Source organism: Balaenoptera acutorostrata, chromosome 11 (genome assembly GCF_949987535.1).
Source record: "Balaenoptera acutorostrata chromosome 11, mBalAcu1.1, whole genome shotgun sequence".
NCBI classification, from domain to species: Eukaryota; Metazoa; Chordata; class Mammalia; order Artiodactyla; family Balaenopteridae; genus Balaenoptera; species Balaenoptera acutorostrata.
In genome coordinates this window covers 60029179-60056915 of record NC_080074.1, presented here as the reverse complement: position 1 = coordinate 60056915, position 27737 = coordinate 60029179, and the positions used below count along the sequence as shown (strand labels likewise).

Here is a 27737-nt window from a genome sequence, read left to right as displayed (position 1 = left end):
TGGCTTCAGTTTTCTCTACAGATAACAAGGGGTTCCGATGAGACACTGGTCCCCAGATCTACCAAGCCTGGATACTTTCCTTATGTTACAAGTTGACCACACGAGACCGTGGGGATGGAGCTCATGTCCCCATTGTGTGGGTGAGTCAGAGCCTGGAGGATGGACCTGAGACTGGAGGAGGTGCCAATCATGGACCCAGGCTTCCAGACAAGAGTTTGCTTCACTCCCCAAGGTCCACAGCTCACTCAACTAAGGCCAGGAATGTCTCCCCATAGAGTACCTTGACCTCTGGGATGGCCCGATCCTATGCAGCCTGGAAACTTCGAGAAAACACCTCAGTACTGGACATAGCCGTCTTGACCAGGCTTGATCATAGTTATTTTCACCCCAAAGTAGAGAGCTCTCTCCTGCAAGGGAGACAGTGAGAGGGGCAAGGACTTCAGAGGTCTTGCAAAACAAAACACAGAAATGCACCAAAAAACAAAGTCACCAAATTAAACTGTGTTGGGTAACTGGAAACCTCTGGAAAGTTGTAAAGTATAGAAGCCAGGAGAAGAAATGTTATGATGATGGTATTACTTCTGTATAAAATTTGAATATATTTCCAAATATTTTACAAACTTATAATTCTTAGCACTAAATCCTACCAATTATGAGGCAAGGCACCACTTAAATGCTATCTCCTCTTCTTCCCCTCACCTCTAATCAAACACCAAACTAGGCACAATTTACCTTTCCCATACTCCTCAGTCCCTTCTCTCCCCTCTCCCACCCTGGTAACCCCCTGGCCATCGTTCCTCTAAGGAACATCACCTTGCCTGTGGACACAGCTCCACACGATTAAAAGCACCCTCTCCCTGCAGCCCGTGGAGTCTCTCCCACAGATATGATTAAGTAGCTCCCTGGATAAATGGCTTCATGGGGTACACTCCCCAGAGGGCTCCCAGAACCTAAATACCACAGCAGTTGAGCACATGGAAGGGCTGCACAGCCAAATAATATCAGTTCCAATTCTGCCTCCGACACTTGGTGACTGTGGACCCTCACGCAAGGCAGGAATATGTTGAATCAAACTCCTTAGGCCTTGCATCCACCTGGACACCCAAAAGACAAAAAGGTGCTTCCCAGTGAAAGACCTACACAGAGCAGGAGAGAGGGACCTGGAAGGAAGGGCCTCTAATTCTCTGGTGACAGGAAACCCCTGTAAAAGGCTTCCTCAGAGCACAGAAGCAGGAGGACAGAGGAAGTGCATCCATCCCAGGCCAATAACTGAGGGGGTCTGAGAAGGCCTCAGCATTGTACTTGGACATGGAGAAGCTCCCACCAAAGAGAGACACCCGGCCCAACACTGGAGACGTTGACCACATGGCCCCTCGCCTTCCGCACTAGGGGCAGCAGACTCAGGGCCACCTCGATCACCCCCAACAGGTTTACGTCCAGTATCTTCATGAAGTTCTGTTTGGTCAGCCACTCATTGGGTGTGGTGGGCATGGAGATGCCAGCTTTATTCACCAGGCCCCAGAGTCCTGGGAACAGTGAGGGCGAGAGGGCAACACCATGCTGGGCCCATTAGTGAGGACCCAGCAGTGGTTCCAAGTCACCTTGCACCCAGTGAAGACTTTAGGAGAGAGGCCGCAGGGGGAACGGCTGGGACAGAGACCAACATGCTGCCTGTGGGTCTGGGGAGACCAAACCCTGTAAGCGGTTGGAGGACAGAAGGTGCGCTGCCCTCCTGACTCAGTCTTCACGCCCAGCCCACTGCCTGGTGACAAGGGGCAAGCACCCCAGATTGGATGAAGGCAGGGACAAAGGCTGAGGAAATCTAGTGGGTCCATAGTCTGGAACTCGGAGGGTGAAGTTTTGGGTTTTCACAGTCCATGTTGCCCTTGCAGACATTATCAATATTCACCTACATTTTCAGATTTTCTGACAGCTAGGACTGAGTGACCAACAGCTAGTATGAGGGAAAGAGAGACACACAGATAGACCATGAGGAAGGGAGGGGAAGAGAGGATTAAAAGAGACAATGGATAAAAGACAAAAACAAAAAGATGAGTAATATCTGGGTGGAGATTGGCTGGGTAAAACAGACCTGAAATCCCAGGTTTGGGAGAACATGTTGACAGGCCTGGTATTGACCTCTAGGGCCTGGCCTTGAAATACCCGCATCAATACTGAGCAGTGTTCCTGCAGGAATCTGGGGAATTCCATGGGGTAGGCTTTCAGGGGGAGGCAGGGCTGCCTCTATTAACCACCCTCCCCCAAATCGGAATTTACACTTTGTCCCAGAAAAATTCACCCTCTCCTCCTACCTAAGGAGGCTACTCTGGCCCTAAGCCCCTCTATTCACAGGTCACCCAGCTTCCTGGGAACCTCTCTGCAAGTCTCGGAGACATGTACCAAGAATTTAAAGACTTAACCAACTAACAGAACTCAGAGCAGAAAGGCAGGGTCAGGGGAGTTGGGTACAGGGTGTTGGAATTATTAATACACAGAGTTAGTCCCTCCCCTGCTCTGTACCAAGTCTGCCCTTGTAAGAATGTATATTCTCCCACCATATTTGACACCAAAGACCCAATCAACATACAGGGTTATATTATTGTACAACATGAGAAATGTAGCCAATATTTTGTAATAACTGTAAATGGAATGTAACCTTTAAAAATAGTAAAAAAAATTTTTTAAGGCAAAAACAAACAAACCAAAGAACCAAACAAACAAACAAAAAATATGCATGGTTACAGACTAGAAAATTTGGTAAATAAATTTTACCAAGACGTCATTTACGTTCAACACAATGAATAAAATCTAGGAAACCATTACATATTATATCATGATGTACTGCTTTAGTAAGTAATGTTATTCTAAAGGATACAATATTCCATTATTAAAAATTATGTTTTTGAAATTTTTCTATTATATTGTAAAATTTATTAACTTCTTTTAATGAGAAGAATTAAGATACCACTATATGCAAAACATAATACCATGTATGTCAAAATATTATCAGTACTTATCTCTGGGTGGTGAGATTTTGGGTGAGTTTGGTTTTCATCCCTGTACTTTTCCGTTTCCACAATGATCATGTTTTACATTTATACTAAGATAAAAGAAATTAATGTTCTTTCCCTCACCAATAAAAAAAGACAGAACTGTAGTAAACAAAAAACAAAAAAACAAAAACAAAAAGAAAAAGAGAAAGTGACCCCATAGTAGTTTTCTGACCTTCCTTAGACAAGTCCTGACAGCTCAGTGTCGACATCTGAAAAATGCGTGACATTTAAACACAAGTCGGATGACTAGGGGTCACCAGCAAGAACATGATCAAGTGCTGAGAACTCCGCTCAGCTCCAGCGGTGCCCCTCAGCCCCCCATACAGCCTTCCAGCCAGAGCGCCCATCTCCACCCCTCCTCCAGAATCTGCGCCCTGATCCCCCTGGTCACTCAGCATCAAGAAACCCAGACCTTTTGCTGAGGGAGGAGGGGACACCAGACAGGAAGTCTGCAAGGACACATTCTCATCAGGGAAAACTCTCCCCCAGGCTGCAGAGCCTCAAGGTTGGGAGGTGGGTGTGGGATGGAAGAGGCTTGGCTGGTAAGCTGGGTGAGGAGAAGAACACAGGGAGGACTTCAAGTCCTGGAAAACACCTTGGGCATCTCCCCCAGGTAGCTGTCAAGGGGTCTCCACTTCACAGAGAGGAATTAGACTTGAGAAATGTGGGTGGTACCTCTGTCCCCGACACGCTCCTTCACCCACTCAGTGGCCGCAGCGATGCTCTCAGTCTTGGTGATGTCCAGGATCACTGTCTCCAGCCTGTCTGACGTCTGGTTCCTCAGCTGCTCGGCCCCCTGCTCCGTCAGACACGTAGCCAGAACCCTGAAGCCTCGCAGGTGCAGCTGCCTGGCCAGCAGGTTCCCGAAGCCCGAGTCACAGCCCGTGATGAAGACGAACTTGTCCTGGAGGTGGCTCACCACCTGCTTCTCCCGGTACCAGCGCAGGAGGTAGTACAGGCCCACAAGGACCGCCAGGCACAGCCACATGGCTTTGCAGGGGACAGACACAGACAGGCTGGGGTGAAACTCGAGTCAGGCTAGTGTTCAAACTGGAGGACTAAAGAACACACACGATGTTGGTTGGCCAACCAGCCTCCAGGCTCTCTGGCATGGAGTCCTCAAGATTTTCCTGTTCACCCTCTTTGGTGAGTATTATTGATTCTAACCCCAAACGCATGCTATTTGGTACTCTCACAGCATTTCTAATACATGTCATTGCATTTCCAACACAACTTCTTAAGAATGACAATACTTTTCCCAACCACCTCTTCCTGGTCCTCCCACTCCTCCCTGTTTCCCTCTACCCACCTCTCCCCTCTCCACCCCACCCCCAAACATTGTAACCCTTATATCCCAGGTTTCATGGTTCACAACTATCTTCTTCCCTTTTTCCTGCTCAGCCTGGGACCAGGGTCTCTCTTACCTACTGGAGATTCTTACAAGGGGAATACACGTGGAATCAAGACACAAGTGGCTTCAAAACCCAGCTCTGCTGCCAACCAGCTGTGTGACCTTGGGCAGCTGGCTTAGCCTTTGAGCCTGGTCTCCTCCTCTGGCTCAGCTCACAGAATTCACTCCTGAAAGACTAAGTCCCTCTCAGCCTCTCTAGGATTCAAAGGGGAAGGCAAACGAGAATAAGGTCTCTCCTGATGAAGTGGTTCTCTGGGCCAGAAAGGTGTTCAGGAGAACAGCGGGGGTGTCTGATCTCAGAGGCAAAGAGAGGGGACAAGAAGGGAATGGGGGGGACAAGAAGGGAATGGGAGTGACACACGCAATGGTGAGACGTCTCCCAGATGCTGGGCCAGTTGTTGGAAGGACTCACACAAAGCTGGTCTACCAGTTGTTCCCCTTTCACTCTGTGAAGATGCCCTGCCCACAGCCCTGGGTGCCCGGCTCCATTGCCCTCTGCCCCTCCTGTGCTGAGTGAGGCCCTGCCCTGCCTGGCACCACACCCAGAATCCAGACCATTCAGACACTGAGAAAAGACTGGCAGAAAAGACTGATTTGAACAGGGATCATGGGATGGGGTGTGCAAACCTCCCCCGATCAGGGAGGTCTGTAAAGCTCAATAATTGGAAAGAATCAGGTCAGTTGTATCAGGGTGATGATGGAGAGGAGGAGGGAGCTGCCCCCTCAGGAGACTAAAGAAAGGACCAGAGACTGGACCCAGAACAGTTGTGCATGGCGGGGCTTTCATGGTGTGGTGGTGGATACCATTCGTTAAAGGGGGTAGAATTATGATGAGTGGGGTGCCTCCCCACTGGCACCCCTGTGGCCTCTGATGGATTGGGCTCCAGTCCCTGCTCAAGTCACCAACTGGACCTGCCTCGCCCCCCAGGAGAAAAAACCTGGGACGGGGGTGAGGCATGCTGAGGCTCCGAGGGACTTTGAGGAGGAGGACCTCTTTGTCAGTGTGGTTCTCCCTCCACTGTGACCGGCTCCTGAAGGGAGCTACAGGAAGCATCGGTGGTTTGTGTCCTTCAGGATGTGCTAGCAGAAACCAGGGTCCTAATCAGTCCACTCTTGCCTGACTCTCTGGAGAGGACTCCCGGAGGTGGGCCCAAACCTCTTTAATACCTTTCCCCACGGGGCTACAAAATGGCTCAATAATCATTGTCTGGGGGGAAGAGAAATGGCACGATGTTGGTTGGCCAACCAGCCTCCATGATCTCTGGCATGGAGTCCTCAAGATTTTCCTGTTCACCCTCTTTAGTGACTTCTGGATTTAGTGAAATCCAGAAGTTCCAGGTTAAGCCTGAAGCAATGGTTTCATGTTAATGAAGCCACACGGACTGTGCTGTGTGTGCTGAATTCTAGAGAATTGCTGCCTCAGATCCCCCGGAGGGCAAGAGCTGAGTCTCATCTTCTTGTATTTCCAGGACCTGGCAGTGCCTAGCATCTGACAGAGATGAATGAATGATCACCGCAACATCCTCTTCCACTCTCCTTTTCCCCTGCATTTCTTACCTTGTCTGACAAGATGAAATTCCCCGAAGCCTCCATCTCCCTCATCTTTATAATGGGGGAGAGGAATCCAGATGACTTCAGTGAGTCCTCTCAACTCCAGCTCTCCAGGAGTCTAAGAATCCATACGTTGTCATCAAAATAGTGAAACTTTAGGAAGTTGGGGCCTCAGGAAGCACTAGAAAATTCAAGGGGAATTTCTGTCCAGCACACATTAGGTGCTCAAGATGAGTTAGTAGAAACAATAAATCTGGAATCAGAAAGGAACTGTTAGCACATCTACAGAGACTCAGGGAAGGTGCTTCGGATCAGGAGGTGGGGGAATCTGAGCGAGCAACAGAAGAAAGGGGAGGGATGGAAAAGTGAAGGTGGGGGTGGGGGGACGGAATACTGAGGCATTCTAGGAGGCTGCTGGGTGGGGCCGATTTTCCCTGGGGGAATGGTACCCAGGGCCCTTCCAGTCTCTCTCAGTCTCTCCAAGCTTCCTCTTCCTTAGACTAATGTGCACATCCCCACACACACTTTCCCAAGAGGGAAACCAGGAGAGGAAACAGTTGTCCTTCATCTTGTGGAAGGATAAGGGCTGGGAGCAAAGGCAACTCATTTTCCCTTTCTCAAGCCCTTCCCTAGATCATCCCACACATCTCTCAGCCTCCATAAAGGGGGCTTCTCCCCCAACCAAGAAATATCCCAGAACTCCTAGGGCTGAGTCCCCTTCATGGAAGTGTAGGTCCTACCCCACTTTCTTATCCTAGCCCCTATCCATGAGAAGCTCTTCTAGGGTGGTCATTTTTAACCTTTTGGACATCATGGACCCCTTTTTTAAAAATAAATTTATTTATTTGTTTTTATTTTTGGCTGTGTTGGGTCTTCGTTGCTGCTCATGGGCTTTCTCTAGTTGAGGCAAGCGGGTGCTACTCTTCATTGCGGTGCGCGGGCTTCTCATTGTCACGGCTTCTCTTGTTGCAGAGCATGGGCTCTAGAATGCAGGCTCAGTAGTTGTGGTGCACGGGCTTAGTTGCTCTGTGGCATGTGGAATCTTCCCGGGCCAGGGATTGAACCCATGTCCCCTGCATTGGCAAGTGGATTCTTAACCACTGCGCCACCAGGGAAGCCCCATCATGGACCCCTTTGAGCACCCAAGGAAGGCTCGAAGTCCCATAAAAATGACAACACAACAGGCAGGATTTTGTACATACTTTTTGGTGAGTTCACAGACCACCTAAAGCCATTAGGTGCCAGCATCCAGGTCAAGAATCCCTGCAATAAGAGTTTACTGAACTACTAGCAGAGAGATTCAGGCAAGTTGTTTAATCTCTCTGTGCCTCAGTTTCCTTGTCTACAATGGCACCCACACCTCATTGAGTTGTTGTGAGGATTAAATGAGGTGATATTTGGAAAGCGCGTTGCAATCATGCCTGGCAAATGTAACAATAATAGCTGTGAGCCGTCACTGTTACTCCATCTCTTCTGTGGTGATTCATAGCGGCATTTGGGGTTCTTGACCTTCTGTGTAAGAAACACAACGTCAGATACTAAATAAAAGAGGAAGCTGGTGTTGATCCAGTTCAGAGAGAAAAAAAAAAAAAAAGGTTAGTGTTGGTGGGACTAGGGAGACGATCTCAAGGTCAATTCCACAAAAAAGGGATTTCTCCCTCCTCATCTCCAAGAAGTGGAAAATGGGGCGTGTTTATGCCAAGCACTTTACATATACAATGTCATGTATCTCATACAGTAACCCCGCAAGGAAGCACCATTATCCTCATTTTACATATAAAGAAAGTGAGGCTCAGGAAGATAAAGTGACTTGCCCAAAGTCACACAGCTACTAAGTGGTGGGGCAAGGTGTCAAAGCCAGGTCTGGTCCCCAAGCTAGTGTTCTCTCTACTGTCTCCGGGATGAGTGAGGGAGCAGGGAAGACCCGAGCAGAGCAAGGATAGGGTCACTGGGCCACATCCATCTTTGGGGAGCCTGGGGAGCTCCCGATCTGGTGTCCCTGGGTAGACAAGGCTGCCTCCCTGGTGTGGGGCAAAGCCATGGCAGGAGGGCAGAGCAACTTCCGAGGTTGGACTTGCCTTCTGCACTCAGTGAGCTTCTGGAAGCTCAGGCTGGGGAAGGAAGTGCAGTGGTTGCCAAACTCCTCATCCTTGACCTGTCCACAATCCACCTGCCCTCGCACACAAAGTAGGGTCCTTTGCCACACAAGCCAGGCAAGTGGGGCAATTCCTGGAACAGCCCACCCCACCCCTTCCTCCAGGGTCCAGACACAAGCTCTTGGCCCTCCCAACCCTGGGAAGCTGCCTGCCTTTATCTGTGCCTTCCAATAACTCCTTCCTGGTACCTTCCTCCCTTTCTGATTATGATTACAATGTCTTGTCTATATTTGGGGGGGGGGGGGGGGAAATGGTGGGGGGAGGGAGAGGAAGGAAAAAGAGTAAATTTCCAGGAATTGTTTTGCTGCTGCTGCTCCCGTTGCTTGGAGCAAAGCTGTTTGCCCTCCTCCTCCTGCCCAGGCTGGCAAGGAGCCTGGGCTCCTGCCCCTCCCTCTTTCCCTTCCTTCCAGTCTCTCTTTCCAGCTGCCTCCCTCCTCCCTCCAAAGAAAAACACCCACATGAAAACTGCAGAGTTATCACTCATTCCTTCCTGAGGGAGCAGCTTTCCCTCTGTGCCTCTGCCAGAAGGAACCACCATCACTTCCTCTTGCTGCAAATACACATTGGGTGGCGGGGGCGGGTGGGGGGAGGGCTGGGGAGCAGGTGGAGGTAAGGCGGCAGGGGGTGACGTCTCCACGTGGGAGGGAAAAGGTCCTGGGTAGAAGATTCAGAGACCCAGGACTGAGCCACTAAAATGCGGTCTTGAGAGGAATGGAAATGACCATGGGTCAGAATGTGTGGTCCCTGTGGAGAGAATAGAAGCCAGAACTAGGGTTTTTCCGGAGGGTGCTTGGTCCAATAGAGCCTCCATCTGCATGGGTCAAAGGCATGGAGAAAGAAGTGAAAATTCTCAGAAGACTCCTTACTGAAAAGAGATAGCTGTAGGATAGAAACCGAGATCCTAAACAGAGAGAGTAGAACTGTCTGAAAAATCAAAGTAAACCACATTTTAGGGATTCCCTGGCGGTCCAGTGATTAGGACTCGGCGCTTTCACTGCCGGGGGCCTGGGTTCGATCCCTGGTCAGGCAACTAAGATCCCACAGGCCGCAAGGCCTGTCAAAACACACACACACACAATTTTACATCGTCACAGCTCATCATGACAGATGTCTTGACCTAGGAGTGACCTGATGTGTGAGTGGAAGCGTGACATAATAAATATTTGGTCTCTGGACCCAGTTCCTCACACAGAGCTCCTAAAATGCTTGTAATTTCCTGAGTGATGCAAGTGATAGGAGCATCTTACACAGAATTCCTAAATCCCTTGGAAATTCCTGGGTGATAGGAATGTCTTTTGTTCTAATGAGATGACTCTTGGTGGGCTCCAGGATGGCTTCAGGATGGGGCTGGTCACCAGAAAGACCAAGCCTTGATTAGAAGCTTAGAAATTTCAGCCTCACTCCCACCATCCTCTGGAAAGAAGAGTGGGGTTGGAGATTAAATTAATAATTGATCATGCCTATGTGATGAAGCCTCCATTAAGATTCCTAAACTATGAGGTTCAGAGAACTTCTGGGTTGGTGAACGCATCCAAGTGCCAGGAGGGTGGTGCATTCCAACTCCACAGGGACAGACCTCACCCTATGTACCTCTTTATCTGGTTGTTCATTTGTATCCTTTATAATAAAACAGTAAACATAAGCAGCAGCAAACTATCAAAATTGCCAGGAGGGGGGTTGTGGGAACACCTGTCTTTGCAGTCACGTTGGACAGAAGTGTGGGTACCTAGGGGAACCCATTGATTGCATCTAAAGTGAGGAGCATCTTGTGAGACTGAGCCGTTAAACCTGTGGAGTTGGACACTAACTCCAGGTGGTTGGTGTCAGAATTGAATTAAATTACAGAACACCCAAATGATGTCTGGAGAGTTGGAAAACTGGTTGGTTTTGGGGAGAAAACTCTACACATTTGGTGTCAGAAGTGTCATGAGTAGAGAAACAGTTTTTCTAGAGTAGGCTTTAAGGAAACTGAAAATTAAAAATATCCTCTTCCATGGAGATGGTTGGTGGTGATGGTTGCTCAACAATGTGAATGCACTTAATGCTACTGAACTGTATACTTTAAAATAGCCACAATGGTAAATTTGATGTTATGTTTATTTTACCACAATTAAAAAAGTCAATTAGCAGACTTTTAAAAAATCCCCTCCTTCAATGGATAAACAAAATGTGGTATATCCATGCAATGGAATATTACTCAGCCCCAAAAAGGAATGAAGCACAGACACAGGCTACAACACAGATGAACCTCAAAAATGTTATGCTAATTGATGTAAATCAATGAAGTTAGAACACTCCCTCACACCACACACACACACACACACACACACACACAAACTCAAAATGGCTTAAAGACAAATGTTAAGACATGACACCATAAAACTCCTAGAAGAGAACACAGGCAAAACATTCTCTGACATAAATTGTAGCAATGTTTTCTTAGGTCAGTCTCCCAAGGCAATAGAAATAAAAGCAAAAATAAACAAATGGGACCTAATCGAACTTACAAGCTTTTGCACAGCAAAGGACACCATAAACAAAATGAAAAGACAACCTACGGAATGGGAGAAAATATTTGCAAATGATGCAACCAACAAAGGCTTAATTTCCAAAATATACAAACAGCTCATACAACTCAATAACAACAACAACAAAAACCCAATCAAAAAATGGGCAGAAGGGGACTTCCCTGGTGGTCCAGTGGTTAAGACTCTGTGCTTCCAATGCAGGGGGCATGGGTTCAATCCCTGGTGGGGGAACTAAGATCCTACATGCTGCATGGCATGACTAATAAATAATAATAATAAATGGGCAGAAGACCAAGAGAGACATTTCTCCAAAGAAGACATACAGGGACTTCCCTGGTAGTGTAGTGGTTAAGAATCCGCCTGCCAAGGCAGGGGACATGGGTTCGAGCCCTGGTCCGGGAAGATCCCACATGCCACGGAGCAACTAAGCCCGTGCGCCACAACTACTGAGCCTGCGCTCTAGAGCTTGCGAGCCACAACTACCGAGCCCGCGCACCTCAACTACTGAAGCCCGCGTGCCTAGAGCCCATGCTCTGCAACAAGAGAAGCCACCGCAATGAGAAGCCCTCACACTGCAACGAAGAGTAGCCCCCACTTGCCGCAACTAGAGAAAGCCCGCGCAGAGCAATGAAGACCCAACGCAGCCAAAAATAAATAAATACATTTTTTAAAATAAATAAAAATTCCTTAAAAAAAACAAAGATACAGATGGCCAATAGGCACATGAAAAATGCTCAACATTGCTAATTATCAGAGAAATGCAAATCAAAACTACAATGAAGTATCACCTCACACCAGTCAGAATGACCATCATTAAGAAGTCTACAAATAATAAATGCTGGAGAGGATGTGGAGAAAAGGGAACCCTCCTACATACACTGTTGGTGGGAATGTAAATTGGTGCTGCCACTATGGAAAACAGTATGGAGTTTCCTCATAAAACTAAAAATAGAGTTGCCATATGATCCACCAATCCCACTCCGGGGCATATATCCGGATAAAACTATAATTCAAGAAGATGCATGGGGCTTCCCTGGTGGCACAGTGGTTGAGAATCTGCCTGCCAATGCAGGGAACACAGGTTCGAGCCCTGGTCTGGGAAGATCCCACATGCCGCAGAGCAACTAAGCCCATGAGCCACAACTACTGAGCCTGCGCGTCTGCAGCCTGTGCTCCGCAACAAGAGAGGCCGCGATAGTGAGAGGCCCACGCACCGCGATGAAGAGTGGCCCCCGCTTGCCGCAACTAGAGAAAAGCCCTCGCACAGAAAGGAAGACCCAACACCATTGACAGATGAATGGATAAAGAAGATGTGGTATATATGTGTATGTGTGTGTGTGTGTGTGTGTGTATATATATATATGTCAGCCATAAAAAAGAAAGAAATAATGCCATTTGCAGCAGCATGGATGGACCTAGAGATTATCATACTAAGTGAAGTACATCAGACAGAGAAAGATAAATACCATATGATATCACATGTGGAATCTAAAATATGATACAAATGAACTTATTTACAAAACAGAAACAGACTCACAGACATAGAAAACAAATGTATGGTTACCAAAGGGGAAAGGCAGTGGGGGAGGGATAAATTAGGAGTTTGGGATTAGCAGATACAAACCACTGTATATAAAATAGATAAACAACAAAGTCCTACTGTATAACATAGGGAACTATATTCAATATCTTATAATAAACCATTATGGAAAAGAATATGAAAAAGAATACATATATATATATATATATATATATATATATATATATATATATATATATAACTGAATCACCTTGCTATACACCAGAAACTAACACAAAATTGTAAATCAACTATATTTCAATAAAAAAAATTTTTTTAACATTATGCTAAGTGAAAAAAAACAGACACAAAGGTCACACGCATGATTTGACTGATATTAAATATCCTTAATAGGTAAATCCGCAGAGACAGAAAGCAGAAGGGTGGTTACCAGTTGGCTGCCAGGGGCTGAAGGGAGAGGGAACTTGAGACTGCATGCTTAATGGGTGTGGTGTTTTCTTTTGGGGTGATGAAAATATTTTGGAATTAGATAGAAGTGGTGGTTGCACAACAACGTGAATACTAAATGCCATTGAATTGTAAACTTTAAAATAGTTAATGTTGTCATAGGGATTTCACCTCGATTAAATTTAATCCCCTCCAGCCAGCACACCCCTGGCCCTACAGCCTACAAAACATGGGCCCAGCTCCAGGCGGTTCTGTTCTCTTTTTGCTGCTGCTGTGTGGCTTGTGTGAGACAGGAACGTCTCTGGATAAGGAAGCCCATCCTCCCTCCCCACAGAGGTACATCAGGGATCAAATGACTGAGGTGAAAGAGCTCTGAGAAGCAGGACGCTCTGCTGACACTTGATGCTCACCAACAACACAAATCCGGGGGCTCCAAGCCTTCCCCTTGGCTTGGAGGGAGAGAGAGGCCTGATGTCTGTCTGTCTTCTCTCTCTCCCTCTCTCTCTCCTCCACACGTGGCCAGAGCAGTATGAGCTGTAGGGGGGAGAATGCTGTTCTCCTTCCCCTCCCCATCCAGGAGTCTCCCCGAAGCTCAACACAGCCCCTTCCCCACCCACATTCAGTCTACCTCTCTCTCCAGATTCTCACCTCAGATCACAAAGTGAAGGCTGGAGGAATGGCAGGGATGGCCATTCAGCAAAAGAGCCAGAGTGATTACGTCTGAATAATTTTCAGATTTATTTTAGCCCTCCCACCCCCATCCAGTTCTGCTTCAGTAGGTATCAAGACAGACAGGGGAGAGTGGGAGGCCAATCCCATTTATTGGGTGGAAAATACATACATACGTAAAGCATTAGCACGTCACTTTGATGGCTCATTTAATTCTCACAGACACCCATATTAGTAGATACTATTGCTGTCCCATTTTGCAGAGGAGAGAACTGAGGCTTAAAGAGGTAAATTCACACAGCCACAGGAGTCTGGAATTTAACGCTTGCAGCTTGACTCCTCCCTGTCACCGCTACACTGGATGTTTCGCTGTGACTTCCCCTCTAACTGGATTGGGGGAAGGCAGGAAAAACCCCGACCCTCTCCCACAGAGCCTCAGCCAGTGATACTGCTTCCCGGATGAGAAGGGCGGCCCTGAAGCCTGCAGCAAAGCCAGCCCCACGGCCACAGTCCCTCCAGCCTCCCCGCAGCTCCACAGCAGTCCAGACCTGCCGGCCCTCCAGGACCGGAGGTGCTCCTAACAGGGAAACTCAGGTGAGTGTTGCCCTCTCTCAGGGAAGAAGGCAGTGGAGTTTGGAGACGACTGGCTTTCCTGCATGATCCACAGATGTTCCCAGGGATGAACTGGAGGTGTGTGTGTCTGTGTCTATGTTTGTGTATGTGTGTCCCATACACAAGGCCCAAATAGCAAGACAGAGCAAGAGCCCCTAAGGAAGGCCTGTGTGAAAGGGCCAAAGGGTGAAGCGCCAGGAGAGAAGTGGAGGTCGAGCCCCCCTGGGCTGGAGGAGGGCGGGACTGGCCGGGCTGGGGAGAAAGCGTTTGGCCTCTGGTCTCTCCCACCACTGAGATCCCTTAACAAAATATTTCTGTTCGTGGGTTAAAGCCAGCAGTGAGTTGTGTGCTATTTATTCACGGTTTAAATGTTACACTTCCCTTTCTTGCCTCTTCAGACGCAGGATCTTTCCCCGAAGCCTCCTGGCCCCTGTGGCCTGCGACCCTGGGAACACCAGGCTGCTTTCGAGGCCTCCTCTCTCTTCCAACCCTCCCTTCTCCCCACTAGGCACTCGCTGGTCCTCATGTCGGCCACGGGGCCCAGCGTGGCACCCGCCAGCGAGGCGGGAGAGATCCACAACTGGACGGAACTGCTCCACTTCTTCAACCACACCCTGCCCGAGTGCCACATGGAGCTCAGCGAGAGCACCAAGCGAGTGGCCCTCTTCGTGCTCTACCTGGCTGTCTTCGTGGTCGGGCTGGTGGAGAACCTCCTGGTGATCTGCGTCAACTGGCGCGGGGCGGCCCGCGCAGGGCTGCTGCGCCTCTACGTCCTCAACATGGCCATCGCCGACCTGGGCATCGTCCTGTCTCTGCCCGTGTGGATGCTGGAGGTCACGCTGGACTACACCTGGCTCTGGGGCAGCTTCTCCTGCCGCTTCACTCACTACTTCTACTTTGCCAACATGTACAGCAGCATCTTCTTCCTGGTGTGCCTCAGCATCGACCGCTACGTCACCCTCACCAACGCCTCTCCCTCCTGGCAGCGCCACCAGCATCGAGGGCGGCGGGCCGTGTGCGCCGGGGTCTGGGTCTTCTCGGCCCTCATCCCGCTGCCCGAGGTGGTCCACATCCGGCTGGTAGAGAGCTTTGAGCCCATGTGCCTCTTCATGGCGCCTTTTGAAACGTACAGCACATGGGCCCTGACGGTGGCCCTGTCCACCACCGTCCTGGGCTTCCTGCTACCCTTCCCTCTCATCGCGGTCTTCAACGTGCTGACGGCCTGCCGCCTTCGGCGGGCAGGACAGCCTGAGGGCCGGCGCCACTGCCTGCTGGTGTGTGCCTACATTGCTGTCTTTGTCATCTGCTGGCTGCCCTACCATGTGACCCTGCTGCTGATCACACTGCACGGGACCCACATCTCCCTCCACTGCTATCTGGCCCACCTGCTCTACTTCTTCTACGACATCATTGACTGCTTCTCCATGCTCCACTGCGTCGTCAACCCCATCCTGTACAACTTTCTGAGCCCAAGCTTCCGGGGCCGGCTGCTCAACGCTGTGGTCCATTACCTTCCCAAGGTCCAGGCCAGGGAGGGCAGACATGCTTCCTCCTCCTCCTCCTCCTCCACCCAGCATTCCATCGTCATCACCAAGGAGGGCATCCAGAGCCCTGCGGCCAGCCCCCACCACCACCCAAGCCTGAACTTCCAGGAAGCAGACACCCCACCCACCTCTGCTCCTCGGGCTCTTATAGCCAGCTGAGGAAGATTCCAGTCTCCTCTACCAGCCAAGTAGAAAGCTGGAAGTGTAGGTGAGAGATCTGGGGGCGGGGGCGGGGGCGGGGGGGGGGGCGGGGGCGGGGCAAGGGGAAGACAGTCAGAGCCCTCATGGCCCAATTTTGAGTATGTCTTAAAATATTGAAGTCAGGGAATGGGGTGGGAGGCAGGGAGGGAGAGGGAACGGGTCCTTGGCGTTGTACCATTCCACACAGTCCCTGTGCCGAAGGGAGACACGCAGGGGAAAAGGCGAAATAAAGAATAGAGACAGACATGACTCTGGATCTCTGAAAAAGTCTGCACTGCAAGCTGGGACTGGGAAGGGAGCTGAAGCTAAAGAGATGCTCAGCAGAAACCAGACGCACCCGTTTCAGAAACCACCCTGGCCGGAAGGAGTGAGCTCCACAGGAACCCCACACAACTTTCCTTTTGTGTTTGTGCTTGTTGATCTTCTAGCACACATGTAGGCTACAGGGACAAGAGGCCAGAGGCCAAGGAGCCAGGAGGCCTCAGCAGGCTGTTTCCTAGCAGTGCATCCTCAGTGTGATGATAAATGGAGGGGGTGGGCGGTGGGGACAGCAGGGGCGGGGTGAAGCTGAGGTCTGAGACAGGCACCCTGCAGCTGGGCCGGCTCGAGGATTCTCCACCCCCGCCATGCAGGAAAGGGCTCCATTTCCTTGCTGATACTCTCCCCTTCGTCCATCCTGATCCCCTCCCCCAAAGCAGAGGAGCTGTCCCAGAGTCCATGCTCCTCGTAGCCCATCTTCCCCCAGCTCTGGGTCTAGCAGGTTTCCAGACTTCTACCCTCAGTCCCTCCCTTTTTCTCCAGATCATAGGAAAATATCAAGACATCCATTCTGGGAGCAGACTTCGCGACAGGCAGCAGCAGGCACTGACAAGTGCTCTGTCCCTCAGCCTTTGCCCCTGCATGGGGTGGGGAAGTGGAAATCTTCCAATTCTGTCACAGGGCAGAGTTCTGGTGTTCTCCTACGTCAGGTCTCACCCTCAGACTTCTTTCTTCCTGGCCAAGTTGTCTCATAATTTTCCTGTCCAGCAACTTCTATTAACACTTGCCCTATAGACAGGAAAAGAAGTCCTCTTGTTAACACGGAGGTCTTCTGGAAAGGGCTCATTTATCAGTTTGGGAAACTAGGACCATGTCCACGAAGCACTCTGACTGAAGTAAAGCCTGAGAGCAGGTCCCAGCCCACCAGTCCCGAGCCCTCCGCCTCTCCATCCTGCCTGTGGAGAACGAAAGGTTTGTGGACACAGTCACTGAGACCTTCTGTCCTGCTCAAGTGCTCAGTATGTCAGGAATGTTTAACTTGGAATAACCACTCGCTGACCTGGAGCACCATCTCCTCTGCACTTAGAAATCTGAGACTGTATTCACCAGATGCATTAAACATGTGCTCCAGCGGTGTATGAACCCGTTTGTCAGGAGCACAGAGGGAAATCTGTGTCTAACTCCCCCTGCTCATTGGGCCCAAACCTGAAAAAGGGCCTTTTCTTTTTTTTTTTAAAGAGTCTTAACGCTTCAAACAGCTGCTTGGTGGCACAGACCTGAAAACTTTTTCAACCAGGGGAGTTTGGGTTGTGACTTGGTGCTGCAGTAAGGGCTGAACCTAACAATGCACAGAATGTATTAGAAAGACTTTCCTCACTTGTGCCCACATAAAAACCCAGTCCAGATCCAATGCCCTTATCACTGACCCCTCTGACTCAGGGTCCAGAGGTTGTCTCAGGAAACCCAGTTTTACATCTCTGTCACACCCCAGATTACCTGAGGCCACTTTCCCAACATCTTCTCTTCTCATGGACTCCATTTTGGCAACCAGTGATCGCCCTGGCAGCACAAATACTTCCTTAGGGCCTGAGAGGAGAACTGGTGTGCTGATATCAGCAAGGCCCTCTGCTCTACATTTGCAGAGCACTGATGGGGGCCTGGGCCCAAGCAGTGTGCTCTGAGACCAGATGGACCACATCGCACCCTAACTTCTAGAGGTCTGTCTCTTCTCTGTGGGGGGACATTTGTTACCAACCTCACGAAATTATGCCAAACCTCCGCCCCCCTCTCTGAATCTGCCTCTCTCCACTCTGACATATCACGTCATGGTGAATTAAATGGCACTGGCAAGACAATCTGCGGCCAAATCTCTGGTCCAACCAGACATTAGCAGAGCCCCACTGCTCTCTCTGGGCCAACAGAAGATTCCCCTCAGAGATGGTCCCTCTGAAAAGGCTGGGCCATTGAGTTAATTTTCCACTAAAAACAGATCAAGTCAAGCCCGGGGAATTCCAGCTACAGGAAAGGAAAATGTGCTACCTGAAAGAATTCTGGCACCTGCTGAGCAGGATACTGCTACTGAAAGGGTGATGGCCCAGATACTCTGAACTCTGAGGGATGAGCATGATCACAGTAAATAAGAAAAGAATTCCCATTTCAAATTTCCTTTTTTTATTCTAAATAAAAACCACACTTTGTGCCGAACAATGGAATATAAAAGAATCAGATGTACAACGATTTTAGACATCTACTATTTGGGAAAAAAAGTTTACAAAATATACAAAACTTTACAGCAATAGATAGTAAACACTTAAATATTAGGAGGTCAGTACTTATTAATTTAATGGAAGGAGTTAAGACGTCAACAATTTTTCTTGGTTTCAAAAGAGATTTAGCTAGTAGAGGTGGGAGGGGAGGGTGGACTGGACAGGGGAAGGGTGTTAAAGAAACATCCAAGGTAAAAGTTTCCTTTTCATTCTGATGTTAAGTTTACCATGAGTTATCACATTGAAATCAACGCTGTGTGCCCTGCTTCCTGATTCATTCAGCGCAGGACTTAGGGAAAAGGACACGTGGGGACTCCCAGATGGGCAGATTTCTCCACACAGCCCACTTCCATGCCACCAAATTCATGCCCATCTATGAAGGAATTTAAATTCACTTCCAAAGTTGAGTAGTCTGGGGACTAGGGCACAGCAGGTGGCCAGAAGAGGAAGAAAATCCACCAGCAGCAAAACCTGACTGGGGAGAAGGTATTTAAGCTCAAAGGTTGTCCTAGAGACAAAAGGGTACTGACAGAGCAGAAGAAAGTCAGAAAGAATTTTTATCCATTTCCTGACCCCCACCCCCACCTCCTTTCTTCCCAACTAGCCATGAACTAGAGAGACTCCACGGAGTCTTAAAATTTAGGACCAAATACCAGGGCACAGCAGAGCTTCCCAGCAGGTGCTGTGGCATCAGTGAGCCGTGGATGGGCCAGAGGAGCACCAGGATACTGATCCCTTCCTCTGGCCACAGCAGCTGTTTACAGTGTGCCATTAGAGTATCACCGTTTTCCCTTAGGAAAAGAGTTGGGAATGGCCTCGTGTTTGCTTTAATGCTCTAGTCGCCATCTTGAAATTCTTAATAATTTTTAAACAATGGGCTCTGTAAATATGTAGCTGGTCCTGAGTACAGAACAAAAAAAAGGGGGAAAAGGGAGAAGAAAAGACATTCAGGGATCAAACAGAACTTTGGAACAATACAGCAGGAGACAGTGCTAAACTGGGCTCCAGGGCAGAGAGGGCAACAAAATCCAATGAACAGTTGAAAAAATTTTAAATTCAAAAATACGATTAATACCTTCCACCAGGTATCCTAGAGCACCCTTTGCCACAATATAGTGTTTCAAGTAAAACAGTGCAGAAAAGGGTGAGCTGGTGGCAGAGGCAGCAAACATGACTCCAAACAGAGGAAGGGTTGAGGTGCGAACATGGGGGACACACAGGGGAACAGGGTTTGGTCAATGAGCCTCATGAGCTACTGACCCTGCTACATGTCTGACTGCAACCAGCCAGGCCACCCTGGCTGACCACTTTGCCTCAGGAGGATCAGGGGGTGCAGTTTCTTGTTTAGTGTTTCAGGGGCAAAGTTTCAAGGATTTGCTTTTTGGTTTACTGGCAAAAGGGGAAAACTTCACAGTTTCAGGTTAAGTATACAGACTACCCAGCAACCATGATATCCTCTGTTAAGGAAGAGGGTTTCTCCAGCATATTGATCCATTCTCAGCTACCTGGCTGGGCTCCAGTGAGTATCCCCACTCTCAAATCCAGCCCTTCAAACCTCAGTCCTCACCAACAATCTGGGAGAAACCACTCAGGCTTGAAAAGCTTAGCAGATAGGTGACTGTAGTCTTTTACACACCTTCCTTCTTAATCGTCTAATGGTCAGCGTGGGAAGAAAGGGAGCAGTCAGTCAGGGAAGAAAAGTCTCAGCACTGCTTTCTGACAAGAATGTCCCAAGGGAACATTTAACTAGTTGGATTCAGATGGTGAAAGGTGGCCACATGACAAGTCCCTTCATGTAATGGTCACCCCACCAGATAGCCATGCGCACAAACGCGGAGGCTTTATCAGTTTAGGGCTGGGGAGAGAGGCAGCAGGTCCAACAGGGACGGAGCTTTGGTTTACTTGTATGTCTTATTATAGTTTCCCAACTTTAGGAAGGATGAGAAAATATGTAAAAAGGTCCTTCATGTGACTTGATCCCCTCAACCCAGTCCCCAACCTACTCAATCACAGGATGGAAAGGGGATGGAAGGCCTAGGGATTTAACAAGCCTCAACTTTCTAGAATTTACATCCATTACCTAAATGGTTCCCTGGGTCTATTCTGCAAGAGACTCTCTGGAGATAAAGAAAAGAATTTGCTTGTTTAAAGGCTTGACCTGTTCTCCCCTAGTTTTAGCCCCTGTTTCCCAAATATCTGGCCAGGATTGTCCCCTGGAATATGGCTACTTGCTGGGGAGAAGCTCATTTTCCTGAAGTCTCTTATCCAAGAGATCCTGGGTAATATGTATACAAAAACAAAAATAAATAAATATTAATGTCCAAAAAGGCCTTGTGAGTTAATTAAAACCACTTGCTTGTAAAACAGCCTGGGGTGCTGCTGAGTCCCACGAGGGGCTGTATCAGGGCCGAGGCCAGGGACCCCCAGAGCTCGCCTGAGCAGGTGAGGTAGTATGGGTTACTGAGGTGCCACCTTGTGAGATGCGAGATCCAAGGGCCCTCTCCCTCAAGCCTTCTTTGGGTAAGACCCCCTCAAAAAGGCAACTAAGAACGGAGCCGACCAGCACCCCAGGACTGGGCAGACCCATTCCCGAGTCACCTAGGGAGGGCCTGAACCAGCTGCTGGTCAATAGCGCCCCCTGGTGGTGACGCAACGACAGATCAGGATAAATTCCAGCAGGTCAAAGGTGAGCTGCCAAAGCTCTGGCCCAGTTAGCACAAAGTAAACAACAGGTTACCTGACTGGGACAGACAGACACACATCCCGCTACAAACCACCAGTTACTCGGGTTCCTTTAATCCTGAAGGGCTCACAGTCCACCACTCCACCTCATGGGGTCTTCTCATCTACACTATAGGCCAAACACACTTCTAGGTGGGAGACTGGATGTAAATTAAGGCAAGGCTGCTGCTTCAGAGACATCCCCACCTCTCCACCAGGAAACTCAAGGTCGATGGACGTGGCCAGATGACAGAGGATTACATCCAAGTGGCTCCCTGTCCTTTCTGCCCACAGGGAAGGCCTGACGTCCTGGGCCATCACTCCATAAAATCGTGTTTCTTTGGAATTGAGGAGAAAAGAGAAACCTCCCTTCCTGTCCATCCAGGCTGCCACTTCCGGCAGCACTGCAGGACACCTTTTCTGGCTGGCAAGGATTCATCCCAAAGCCTTCTGACCTAAACAGAAAGCTTTGTCCCCAGTTTGGATCTAGCTGCCAAGAGATTTTACTGTCCAATCAGTAGATTAGAGCCATGGAACAAGCAGGACCCTCCATCCCTGACACCTTTCCCCTGCTGAGGGCTGGGACTGGCACCTGAGGTGAGCTGCCCTGCTGACTAGTCTTTTCTGAATGACCACATTCCCAAAATCTCTCTCATAGCTGGTTGTCCCGGTTGGAGGTCTGGCAGTAATACCCACGGTGAAACCTCTCTCCACCTCCTCCATTCAGTGAGGCTGTTGGTTGGATTCTTAGCAGCATAAAACCTATCAGTAAACTAAAACTCGAGCGGCTGGGGAAGGGGATCTAGTTGACACCAACTGCCTGACGAGATCCCAAAACCAGCCTCAAAAGAATCAAAAACACAGCCCTCCATGGGCAAGAACAGGTAAGGAGGTAAACATGATAGGGCCTGCTTCTCAAAAACAGTAACAGTGTTCATGTGCTATCTCTTCTTTCTTGTTCTTCAACACAGGACAGGACAGAACTCCTAGCAAGGCAAAACTGTAACTTCGGTTGGGGAGGGACCAACAGCCATTAGAAAACCAACGTCCTGGCTGCTGCCTGGGAGCTCCCCCTGGCTCTGCTGGGAGCCAGTCAGCTGTCCGGGTTCTTTTCGGCCTCTTTGGAATGGATAATGTACATGAAGGTCTGCTCAATGGTGAAGTCAGGTGGGAGGCTGCCTTTGTGCACGCCGACATGCTTGCTCATGAGATTAAGGGTGGAGCTGTAGTGGCCACAGACCGTGCAGCGATACATGAGGGCCCCCGAGTGCGTCTTCAGGTGGCACTTGATGGTCGAGCGGCCTCGGAAGAACTTGTGGCACACCTTACACTGGTACGGCTTCTCGCCCGTGTGGATCCGCCGGTGGTAGTTGAACTCACTCGTGTGGGCAAACCTTTTGCCACACACCTTGCAGCTATACTTGCTATTCCCGGGTTGGCCCTGCAGCACCAGCTCCTCATTCAGGAACTCCTCAGCCGGCAGCTTCCGTTTCTGGAGAGCTGGGTGCTGTAGCCCAAAACCAGGCCGTGTGTCAAGGCCACTGTTGCATTTGTGCTGGCTGACGTGGTAGCGATAGGCAGCCTCCGACTTGAAGCTCTGGCTGCACAAGTGGCAGTGGAAGAGGGCGTCTTCCAGGCTTTGGTGCACAGCCATGTGCTTCTCCAGGAGAGGCCAGTCCACAAAGCTGTTCGCACAGACAGAGCAGGAGAAGACTGAGATGCCGAGATGGGAGAGTGTGTGCCACATGAGGCTGCAGAGGTTGAGGTGGCGCTGGTCACAGACGCTGCAGGCCTGGCCCTTCAGGTTCAGATGGTCAAGGATGTGGCCCCGGACCACGTGGAAATCTTTGGCCAATGCCTTCCCGCAGGCGGCACACTGCAGCTCTGCGGAGGCTGCCCCTGAAAAGGGACCCAGCTTCCCAGGCAGGGGGTCGTTGGGGTGGACGATGATGTTGTTCTCAAATATTCCATCCCGTCGGTGGAGGGTCAGCTGCCACTGGGTAAAGAACTTAGTTTCACACATGTCGCAGGAGAAGAGGAAAATACCAATGTGGGACAGAACATGGGTCACCCGGGAGTTTCGGTCCTGGAAGTGGGTCTCACAAACCTTGCAGTTGCCGGTCAGCAGGTCCACATGGTCCCGAGCATGCTGTCGGATCAGTTGAATGTTGGGCTCTAGAACTTTCTTGCATACCTGGCAGGGCATGGCCTTATTCTCTCGGTTGTCACTCTCTCCAAAAGTCAGCTCGTCCTCACTGTCATCACTCAACTCAATCACCTCCTCAGCTGTGCCTATCTCCTCGGCGGGGTCTTCAAACTGCAAGTCATCATCCCCCAGGTCCTCCAGCTGGAGCTCATCCATCTGCCCAAAGCTCGGGTCTTTGGAGTGGTCGCTATTGCTCAGACAGGAGTTGGTCCCAGTGGTGATGTCTATTGCATTGTCAGGGGTGAAGAAACTGTTTTTACTGAAGTCTCCATTGCTCTGGACTTTGTATGGCTGGCAGGAGCTTGTGCTGGTTTGGACGCCCATGCTGACCGTGCCTAGGACTGGCTGGGTCACCACACTGGGAACGGGCGTGAACGGAGCAGGGGCATCATGGTCTTCTGTCTTTGGCGGCAGTGGCTGCTGCGGCAGAGGCAGGCTATGGTTAGTGTCACCGGTAACGTTTCTCTCTTCCTCTTTATAGTTTCCTCCAGCATCACTAGGCAACGCATAGTTTCGATCAGGACCAAAGTGCTCCCCCGCACCCCGGAGTTCTCCAAGGGGATGGGCTGGTTCTGCTGAGCTACAACTCAGGGTGCTGGAGTGGCTCTCACTGGTGCTGGTCAGGGGCTTGGCCACAGCACTGCTCTCCAGGTCAGGAAAGGTGGAGTGACAGGCCTGGAGGAGATCCTCCATACCCAGACGCTCAGCTACCTCATAAATGACCCCAACGTTGATCAGGTCCGTGAAGAGCTCTGACGTGTAGACAAAGCTCAGAATCTTCTCAAAGTTGGCGGGGGTGATGAAGTCCACCACATAGGTCCTGGCAGCATCAAGCCCAGTGTTCAGGAAGAGGTTCTGGAAGTAGCCAGCTGCGCAGGCCAGCACGGCTTTGTGGGCTGGGAAGGAGCGGCTCCCCACTACGATGGTGACATCACACATGGTCTCGGAGAGCCGGCACTTGTTGAGTTCCTTCAGCAGGTTGTTGGGGTGGTTGGTGCTTTGCAGTTTGATCCTCATGCCCATCTTAGCAGCTCCTATGACGTTGCCTCCTTATCAGCACGGTTAATCTGTGGACAGCAAAAGGAAAAGGTGGATGGCCAAACACACCCCTGCCGGCGAGGAGTTCCGCAGGACGAAATGCCACCAGTCTGCATGTTTCCAAGCCCCGGGCAGAGAGCAAGAGTGAATGGACAGACACCTGCTCCATTCTGCTCGGGGCAAGGACAGCAAAAGTGACGGGGCAGTGACCTCTCTCCCTGCATACCCCCAAAGACAAGAGCTGTCACCACAAAATCCAAAAGTATTGAAAAAAATCTGATGGGTTGGTCTTTAAGAGTCAGTAAGAGAAGCTGTAGGCCTGGTTGGACAGAAGCTAGTGCCTTAAAGCCAAGCCAGAAGCATCCTCTCGACACAATCTTATACTTCATTACCAGAGCAACTGGTTCAAATTTTTCTCATATTAAATTCCTAATTTCTTCCTGAATCCAGGCTTTCCTATCTCACTGAGTATATTCTCTTCCCTTATGATGCCAAATGCCATATACATACTTGAACACAATTATCAAGTTCCATTAGCTGTTGGGGAAAAGATAAGGATGCTCTACCCTTTAGTTTCCTATCATTGCTGTGATCGTTCAGGCCGTAAATAAATCTCTTGCTTATTCTTGAGTTCCCATCTCTCCCTACCTAAGCTACCTGCCTCCCCTCTTGTCTCTCCATAGCCCAGAGCCATTCGGATACTGCTCTATCATATTCTCTGTATGCTGTGGATGAAGTTAAAACACTCAGACACCAGAGAAGTAAAGCAAAGCAAAACACAACTGTGGCATTTAATATTACCTAAATATGCTTCAATTCTTCTTCCCACCCTTTTCAGGATTTATGCTTATGTTAACCAGAAGTAAGAGATATATACCTGATGCCATAAGAAGGCATCTAATTACATAGGTAACTCCTAAAGGCTTGCTCAGTACCACTTCTTCCCCTTTTTAAGTCCTGCATGCCAGAAAGAAGACAAACTAGTTGCCTTCTCTCTCAGCCTCACGACTCGCCCTGGGCAACACAGACCCTTTCTTCACCTCACCACGTTCGACTAACTCCCAACTTTTTCTGGGGCCCAGGAAGCTTCTGAGCATTGGTGGGTACCAGCCAAGCATCTCCCGGGCCCTGGTGGCCACACATCAGCGGTCAGTAGGTCCGGGCACCGGGAAGCCCGAGCGGGCAGTGGGAGGGGACGGATTCGGAACTTCGGAGAAGGCACCCCAACAATCCCGCGGCGCCGCCGTCTCCCCTCTGGAGGGTCGAATCCGAGAGGAAGGGCGTTGGATCCGGCTGGGGCACTCCATCTGGGAGGCATCGAGCACTTCGGTCCCTCCCCAGACAGCGGGGGAATTCCTCAGGGCGACCTCGGGCGGGGACGGGGGGTGGCGGCGGGACGCGGGGCCGGACTGGGGTCGAGGGGATAGGCGGCGGGGCCGGCCAGGGTCGGCGCGCGGCCGGGGAGGATAGGTCCGGCCGAGGAGAGCGGGCAGGAGGGAGCCAAGCGAGAGCGAGAGAAAGGCCGGGACGGGGGTCGGGCCTCGGCCGGGGCAGCCCTCGGCCGGGCCGCGCTTACCCGGCTCCGCGGGGCTCGAGCACCATCGCCGCCGCCGCCTCACACAAAGGCCCCGGCCCGCCGTGCCCGGCCCGACGAGGAGGCGGCGCCGCCGGCCGCGGCCAGACTCTCCATCCGCCGCGCCGCTCGCCGCACCGGCCCGGGCCGCCCCCACCGCCCGGCCCGCAGCGCCCCCCGCCGTCCCGGAGGAGGCAGCGCCCCCCGCCGCTCGGCCGCAGCGCCCCCAGCCGCCCAGGAGGAGGCAGCGCCCCCTCAAGGCGGGGCCGGGCGCGAGGCCAGCGGGCCAAAGCCGCCGAGCTTCTGGCCGCCCTCACCCCTCGCGCCCCCTCCGCTTCCCCGCCGGGCCCTCGCGCTACCTGGGACCCTCGGCCCCACCTCCAACTCCCGCGCGGCCCAAGGACCGCCGCCGCCGGGCTCCGCGGGCAACTGTGAGGACGTTTCCAACACCTCCATCCCCAACCCAGGCCTGGTTTTTCTGAAGCACTGATCCTCCTGGTGCAGGACCACTCCCTCCTCGCGCTAGTACCTGGAGAAGTGAAAAACCCTATCCCAGCTCTAAGCTTAAATCGCCTTCCCTGTTCCACATCTCATATTCCCAGAAGTTTACTCTCAAAACGTCTGCTGTTGTAGTTTTACACGAAGTTGTGAGACTGTTTGATTAATTTACGTCTCCTCCACCAGGCAGTGACCTTCCTGAAGGCAGGGCGCCGTGGTTCTGCCCACTACCGCGTCCCTGCGCTCCTGCGCTTACCACACGCTTCTGGTTCATATGATAGGTGCTTAACAAAGCCTGTTTGAATGAATGAACAAGTACTTGTGGGTCCCTGGTGGAGCACCCTCTGGAAGTTGTGGACCCTCCTTCCAGCTAGGTGGGCAAATGAAGGAATTCACAGGATCCCACCGCACCTTGGCAGCGCAGGCCTGTTCCCGGCAGCTTGTCCTCCCTGGAGGGGAGCAGAACTTGACACCTCAAAATATGCCTCTTTGGCATAAGGATTATTTTTAAGAAGCAGCAGACAGGGGAGAAGCTCTGAAAAGTGAGTAGAAGTTATGCTTTTGTAAAAGATATTTACATTTATAAGGGAAATGTCCATTTGTAAGTTACCTCTCTATACCAGGAAGAGAAGGGTTACTAAATGTCTAGAAACTCTTAGTTTTCCTGGGTATCTCCCATGTATACAGGAAGTATGCATGTTGTTAAACTTCTGTTTCTTTTTTCCTCTTAATCTGTCTTTTATTATTTACTCAGCCAAGAACCTCAAAGGGTGGGGGAGAATTATTTTTCCTCGCCTACTTCCTCAACTCTTTCTAGAGCTCAGTGTCTCTGCTTCCACCCACCCTTCTCCTTTAGTGCAGCAGTTACCCTCCAAATCTTCTCCCCAGATGCTCCTGCCCAAGAATTGTTATCAAACTGAAACTACCTGAGTTTAACTGAGAGATGTGATCAAAATTTAAGGCATTGGCACCATTACCAGCTATCAGTCTGAAGTTCTCATCACAGCTTTTACTGTGACATTCACAGGTCATGAAGGTTTTTTTGGTTGAATCTCTGTGGTATTCACAGGTCACGACTTCAGGCTCGCAGTTTTTTAGTTGGTCATATTTTTTATTCCCTTTTTGGTGTTCCAGTCTTAGGGAGATCATTTGCTTGGTGGTTAGCAACTGACAACATGCATTTAAAGCTTTTAAGAGAATACAGGGGGCTTCCCTGGTGGCACAGTGGTTAAGAATCCGCCTGCCAATGCAGGGGACACGAGTTCGAGTCCTGGTCCGGGAAGATCCCACATGCTGCAGATCAACTAAGCCCGAGCGCCACAACTACTGAGCCTGTGCTCTAGAGCCCATGAGCCACAACTACTGAGCCCGCATGCCACAACTACTGAAGCCTGCATGCCTAGAGCCCGTGCTCTGCAGCAAGAGAAGCCACTGCAATGAGAAACCCACGCACAGCAAGGAAGA

At 50.4% G+C, this 27737-nt stretch overlaps 3 protein-coding genes across 9 annotated transcripts; 1 reads left to right on the top strand and 2 right to left on the bottom strand.

Annotated features, from left to right (window-relative positions):
* Positions 1-1290: 1290 nt before the first annotated feature.
* LOC103016150 (retinol dehydrogenase 16-like) lies at positions 1291-4041 on the bottom strand. Its single transcript, XM_028165866.2, has 2 exons — positions 3729-4041; positions 1291-1526 (listed from the first exon to the last, which is right to left on the bottom strand). Exons 1-2 carry the CDS (start codon positions 4039-4041, stop codon positions 1291-1293), a joined length of 549 nt encoding a protein of 182 aa, XP_028021667.2.
* A 9788-nt stretch (positions 4042-13829) lies between these two features.
* On the top strand, positions 13830-15727 carry GPR182 (G protein-coupled receptor 182). 3 transcript variants are annotated; one of them, XM_007179633.3, is made up of 2 exons: positions 13830-13949; positions 14476-15727. In XM_007179633.3, the coding sequence occupies exon 2, from the start codon at positions 14492-14494 to the stop codon at positions 15668-15670; it is 1179 nt and encodes a 392-aa protein (XP_007179695.1). In that variant the 5' UTR covers positions 13830-13949; positions 14476-14491; the 3' UTR covers positions 15671-15727. The 3 variants fall into 3 exon arrangements, with proteins under 3 accessions (XP_007179695.1, XP_007179693.1, XP_007179694.1); XM_007179631.3 differs by having other exon boundaries at positions 13831-13949; positions 14366-15727; XM_007179632.2 differs by lacking the exon at positions 13830-13949 and adding an exon at positions 13960-14045 and having other exon boundaries at positions 14366-15727.
* Positions 15728-15812: 85 nt separating this feature from the next.
* ZBTB39 (zinc finger and BTB domain containing 39) lies at positions 15813-25929 on the bottom strand. Of its 5 annotated transcripts, none has more exons than XM_057557274.1 (2): positions 25425-25763; positions 15813-24231 (listed from the first exon to the last, which is right to left on the bottom strand). In XM_057557274.1, the coding sequence occupies exon 2, from the start codon at positions 24185-24187 to the stop codon at positions 22052-22054; it is 2136 nt and encodes a 711-aa protein (XP_057413257.1). In that variant the 5' UTR covers positions 24188-24231; positions 25425-25763; the 3' UTR covers positions 15813-22051. The 5 variants fall into 5 exon arrangements, with proteins under 5 accessions (XP_057413257.1, XP_057413259.1, XP_057413256.1 ...); XM_057557276.1 differs by lacking the exon at positions 25425-25763 and adding an exon at positions 25310-25418; XM_057557273.1 differs by lacking the exon at positions 25425-25763 and adding an exon at positions 25243-25367.
* Between the last annotated feature and the right edge of the window lie 1808 nt (positions 25930-27737).